At 41.1% G+C, this 6286-nt stretch overlaps 1 protein-coding gene across 1 annotated transcript; it reads left to right on the forward strand.

Annotated features, from left to right (window-relative positions):
• Positions 1 to 512: 512 nt before the first annotated feature.
• LOC114699416 (probable ATP-dependent RNA helicase DDX5) lies at positions 513 to 2718 on the forward strand. The gene has a single exon (XM_037202497.1). The coding sequence runs from the start codon at positions 687 to 689 to the stop codon at positions 2532 to 2534; it is 1848 nt and encodes a 615-aa protein (XP_037058392.1). The 5' UTR covers positions 513 to 686; the 3' UTR covers positions 2535 to 2718.
• Positions 2719 to 6286: the final 3568 nt, after the last annotated feature.

Below are 6286 nucleotides of genomic sequence, written 5' to 3' on the forward strand. Positions count from 1 at the left end.
TTTTGACTGCATTATTAATGGATAATCACCCTCTTATTTCTGCCCACGGACTCATGGAAGACTCAATACATTTTTCTAAGCTGGAATAAGATAATTAATGGGTAAAAATGGAAAAAAGAAGCTTTGTGGAATTTCATGATCCAGTCTACAGATCAGTTGTTATTTGAGCCCAGTAGCTGTGATGAAGCTGGATCTTACTAGGGGATGTTATGAAACATGATTTGTGTCACCATCCTTCTTTGCTGTGTGGTGGTCATGGCAGTAACCGAAGGGGATCACTTGTTCCCTGCAGAACAGAAAACACTGATGGACTGCAGCGAGTGAGCATGTTGGGATTTCATCACTGTATGCTAAGCTGTTGCTGTCAGAAGAGAGACTCTGCCTTTGAGAACATGAAAGATCATGTGTGCCAAGCCCTCAGAGGATAAAGTGCACAGCAGATTTTATTTACATAGATGGAAACTTCATGCTGAAAAACGCCAGTCACAGCTGATGAAAAACGACTGTCTCACCTCATTCATTGCCACCGGTCCTCGGGTACGCAGCTCCGGCCTCGTCACCGCCCTCCCTCCGCCGGTGACGCCCCCGCAAAGGCTTGGCCGTCGCCGAGGCCTCCTCTCCGCGACTCGTCGCAGCTGGATTCTCTTTCCGCCGGGTCATTCCCTCTCACCGCAACCATTGACGCCATGTCGAGTTATTCCAGTGACCGAGACCGCGGCCGGGATCGAGGATTTGGTGCACCAAGATTCGGAGGGAGTAGAACAGGACCCCTCTCTGGAAAGAAGTTTGGAAATCCTGGGGAGAAACTAGTTAAAAAGAAGTGGAATCTTGATGAGCTGCCCAAATTTGAGAAGAATTTTTATCAGGAACACCCTGATTTGGCAAGGCGCACCGCGCAAGAGGTAGATACATACAGAAGAAGCAAGGAAATTACAGTTCGGGGTCACAACTGTCCAAAACCTGTTCTGAATTTTTATGAAGCAAACTTTCCTGCAAATGTCATGGATGTGATTGCAAGACAGAACTTCACTGAACCCACTGCTATTCAAGCTCAGGGCTGGCCAGTTGCTCTAAGTGGATTGGATATGGTTGGAGTAGCTCAGACTGGATCTGGGAAGACCTTATCTTATTTGCTGCCTGCCATTGTCCACATAAATCATCAGCCATTCCTAGAGAGAGGTGATGGGCCTATTTGCTTGGTGCTGGCACCAACTCGAGAACTGGCCCAGCAAGTGCAGCAAGTCGCTGCTGAATACTGTAGAGCTTGTCGCTTGAAGTCTACTTGCATCTATGGTGGTGCTCCCAAGGGACCACAGATTCGTGATTTGGAAAGAGGTGTGGAAATCTGTATTGCAACACCTGGAAGACTGATTGACTTTTTAGAGTGTGGGAAAACCAACCTGAGAAGAACAACTTACCTTGTCCTTGATGAAGCTGATAGGATGCTTGATATGGGATTTGAACCCCAAATACGGAAAATTGTGGATCAAATAAGACCTGATAGGCAAACCCTAATGTGGAGTGCAACTTGGCCAAAAGAAGTAAGACAGCTTGCTGAAGATTTCCTGAAAGACTATATTCACATCAACATTGGTGCACTAGAACTGAGTGCAAACCATAACATTCTTCAGATTGTGGATGTGTGTCATGATGTAGAAAAGGATGAAAAACTTATTCGTCTAATGGAAGAGATCATGAGTGAGAAGGAGAATAAAACCATTGTTTTTGTTGAAACCAAAAGAAGATGTGATGAACTTACCAGAAAAATGAGGAGAGATGGGTGGCCTGCCATGGGCATCCACGGTGACAAGAGTCAACAGGAACGTGACTGGGTTCTAAATGAATTCAAACACGGAAAAACTCCTATTCTGATTGCTACCGATGTGGCCTCCAGAGGGCTAGATGTGGAAGATGTGAAATTTGTCATCAATTATGACTACCCTAACTCCTCAGAGGATTATATTCATCGAATTGGAAGAACTGCTCGCAGTACCAAAACAGGCACAGCATACACTTTCTTTACACCTAATAACATAAAGCAAGTGAGTGACCTTATCTCTGTGCTTCGGGAAGCTAATCAAGCAATTAATCCCAAGTTGCTTCAGTTGGTCGAAGACAGAGGTTCAGGTCGTTCCAGGGGTAGAGGAGGCATGAAGGATGATCGTCGTGACAGATACTCTGCGGGCAAAAGGGGTGGATTTAACACCTTTAGAGACAGGGAAAATTATGACAGAGGTTACTCTAGTCTGCTGAAGAGAGATTTTGGGGCTAAAACTCAGAATGGTGTTTACAGTGCTGCAAATTACACCAATGGGAGCTTTGGGAGTAATTTTGTATCTGCTGGTATACAGACCAGTTTTCGGACTGGTAACCCAACAGGGACTTACCAGAACGGTTATGATAGCACTCAGCAATATGGAAGTAATGTTGCAAATATGCACAATGGTATGAACCAACAGGCATATGCATATCCTGCTACCGCAGCTGCTGCGCCTATGATTGGCTATCCGATGCCAACAGGGTATTCTCAATAAGACTTTAGAAGTATATGTAAATGTCTGTTTTTCATAATTGCTCTTTATATTGTGTGTTATCAGACAAGATAGTTATTTAAGAAACATGGGAAATGCAGAAATGACTGCAGTGCAGCAGTGATTATGGTGCACTTTTTTCGCTATTTAAGTTGGATATTTCTCTACATTCCTGAAACAATTTTTAGGTTTTTTTTGTACTAGAAAATGCAGGCAGTGTTTTCACAAAAGTAACTGTACAGTGATTTCAAATACAATAAATGAAGGCAATGCATGGCCTTCCAATAAAAGATAAAAAAAAAAGAAAAACGACTGTCTCAAATTAGAATTTAAAAGAAGATTTATGCAAAAGTTAATGTCCTTCAAAATATTGTGCTAATAGAGGGAAATTGGTCACAATCTACATAAAAGTCATGAAACGATTAATGATTTCAGATACAATCACCATGATAGAAATTGTATGAGGACAGATTAATGCTTATAGCGATCATAACATCCTTAAGTACTTACATTTAAATATTGAACAAAGTATGAGAATTAATTTAACAGATACAATGATTATACTTCTACATATAAATAGTACATATTTTAAAAGAAGAACTAGAATGATATGATGTGTTGTGGATTATTAGCTTAAAATGTGTTGCATTTGTTTATGCTGTGGAATATTTGTTTAATGATGCAAAGATGTGTTGCATCTGTTTAACTCTGTAAAGCTGTGTTACTGTGACTGTCTAAAACACCTGATTGGTCTAATAAAGAGATGAACAGCCAACAGCTAGGCAGGAAAGGGATAGGTGGGGCTGGCATGCAGAGAAAATAAATAGAAGGAGAAATCTAGGCTCAGGGGAAGAAAAAGAAGAGGGAGAGCAAGAAAAGGAGAAGAGGAAGATGCAAGGGGCAAGCCACAAAGCCTACAACCAGCCATGGAGTAAGAAGGAAAAAAAGGAATACAGAGCAAAGGAAGATAAAAGTCCAGAGACTAAAAGTAGACAGGATAATTTAAGCTAAGAAAAGCTGGCCAGAAATAAGCAAAGCTAAAGTCAAGCATTCCTAAGTAAGACTTAGTCTCTGTGTATTTATTTAGGAGCTGGTTGGTAGGCCCCCAATAGAGTAAAAAACAAACAACTACAGATATGTTCATTTATTTTCTTTGAGTTAGGATTCAGAATATTTTTTCCTTAGTTGCATCATCAGTCAGTAAGCATAATCTACTTGAGCTGTTTATCACAGTCTGTAGTAGAGAATAATCATGAAGCACTTTGATTCAGTAGGAAATGCATTACATTGTGGGGTGTAGTTGAGTGTTTGTGCCTACAACTTCACATGGAGTAATTTTTGTTTGAAAAAGACAATTCAATTAAAAACTAAAATAAAAAAAGAATTTACAGTGAAAGACTAATTAATCTGGGTTTTCTGGATCATAAAAAAATTGATTTAGGTACCCATATGATTCATTTGAATGCCGAATTGAATTATAGTATATATCAAATTCTCTCATTTTTTTTTTTAGTACTGTTACAGTTGGAATGTAAAATCTTGCTACAGGCTGTGAGTTTGAATACTTGGTCTCAGTGGGTGGACTGTCTTGGTAGGTAAAGCCTCACCAGAAGTGGGTCACTGGAAATAAGCCTTATGTGCTATAGCCCAACATGGGTTCTCCCCACTTCTGGACTGCCTGTAAAATGTAGTCAGGCACCTCATACTCCTATGAGATGTAATCAACTACCTCATGCTGCCCATCTCCATGCTGTCTCTGCCATGATGGATGCATCACCTCATAAGATGTTCAGGTCACGATAAAGCCTTCCTCCCTGAGAAACTCTTTCAAAGTGACCGGAAAAGCAGCTCATCAAAAGGCAGCCTCAGGAAGGGTTGAACAACCTGTTACAAGCAAACAGCAGTTTCCAGTTATTTCTAGGTTTGGATCCAGATAGTCACAGAAGACTACTGCTCAGAAAGCAGGAAATCCAGAGAATGAGCTGAAGTTTTTTTTTTTTTTTGTGTTTTGTTTTTTTTGGTTTTTTTTTTTTCTTTAGTTTTTATTACATTTACTTATTTATGAGAGGGGAGTGTCGTGTGCATTCATGGTGCTCCTGTGGAAGTCGGGGGACAACTTGAGGATGTTGGTCCCCTCGTTCCACCACTTGGGTCCAGGGATCCAACCCAGGTCACCAGCCTTGGAAGCAGGCACCAGGTCATCTCACAGGCTCACCCAAATGAAGTTTGCTATTGATGAGAGAATTATAAGCACTAGTGTCAGATTTCTGGGCCAGGAGAAAGAAACAGAAAGCTGAAAAAGACAAGAACATGAAAGACTTTGAACAGATGGAACTGTTTTTCAGTTTACACAGTGAGCTTCAGCCACTCTCCTGCAGATAAGTGAGAGGCCTACCAAGGGGGGGGGGCTGTGACCTTTTATGGGGGTAAGAAGTCTTAGAATGAGGAAAGTGTTGCAGCCCTAGGGGTTATGTGTGATTCTGCAGCCTCTCTTACATGGAATTCCCTGCTTCAAGCAAGACAGATGATCTTGGGAGATAGATTAGCTCTGAAAATATTCTTTTTGGGATGACAGAATAAGGTCATTTGTAATCATGTAGGAATCATGTTTTTCCAGCAAGGATTCTATCACCCAGAAACTCTGGTCATCGAGGTACCAGTGCTGAGGCCATGGTGGCCCAGAATCATGCAGAGGGGATAATCAGTAGACAGGCAAATAGGGAGAGATATGCCACGGCTGTAGCTAGTACAGAAAGAGACAGAGCAGAGAGGCAGTGTGAGCCTAGCTGATCAGAGAATCAGGGAACAGGCCAACGCTTGAGGTACTCTGCTGTGATTCCCAGCATCGAGTGCCATGCTTTTCTGAGAACACATCTTGAAAATATACACCCAACTTTATTACTTTGGCAGAGCAAGTCTCCACATTTGTCTTTCCCTTAGAAATTACAGCAACTTTTACTAGACTACCCAATCAGCTTCTTCCTTGTGGCCCATTGGGCCATAGCACAGTGCTAGTGAAGCAAGCTAATTGTAAAATACACACAGCAGGATTCATGTTGATTGCATGGAATGGGCAGGATTCACTTTTTATTTATAAAACCTTTATCACTGGCATATCTGGTGGCCAGCGTGAAAAAGAATTCCAGGAAAAGCTAATTGACTTATTAGAATTACAATAGCATGGAGAGGTTGGAATGCTGCACATCCAGAGGGTAATCCAGTTTATCTTTGGCTATCTGTAGTCCCTTAAATAGTCAGTCCTTACCCCCCTGTGTGGTACGATCCAGTGACAAATAGATAAAGTCTTACTTAGGTAAGACTAATTCCTGTGACTGACAAACAGTATTTTGGCCTATACTAACTTAACAAACCCTAATTTCTGCCAATCAAAGAACTAAAAATGCTCCCAGATAGCATCTAGGGCTCACAGCTCAGGTTTCTGCACTTGGCTATAAGACACGTCTCTGATGTTTCCACCAATATATTTGGAAAGTGTCTTGCTTTATGACCCTGTTTTTTGGTTCTGTTACTATAAAAATTTTGTGAAAATGCTTCCACACTGGAACATAGAATTGTGTTATAACTGTGTTCCTGGGCTACAGTTACACATATTTGGCTCCAGAATATTGTAAAATTACTATAAACAGAAATTGTAAAACGAGATCTTAAATGTAAAATTCAGTTTAAAAGTTCCATAGAGGCTGAGAGATAACTAAGTAAAGTCCTTGTCATGTAAGTATGACAACTTGCGTTTG

The sequence above is a fragment of the Peromyscus leucopus genome, chromosome 2, assembly GCF_004664715.2.
Source record: "Peromyscus leucopus breed LL Stock chromosome 2, UCI_PerLeu_2.1, whole genome shotgun sequence".
NCBI classification, from domain to species: domain Eukaryota; kingdom Metazoa; phylum Chordata; class Mammalia; order Rodentia; family Cricetidae; genus Peromyscus; species Peromyscus leucopus.

Coding starts and splice junctions, on each gene's coding strand:
- LOC114699416 (XM_037202497.1), top strand. CDS start 687: ATGTCGAGTTATTCCAGTGACCGAGACCGCGGCCGGGATCGAGGATTT.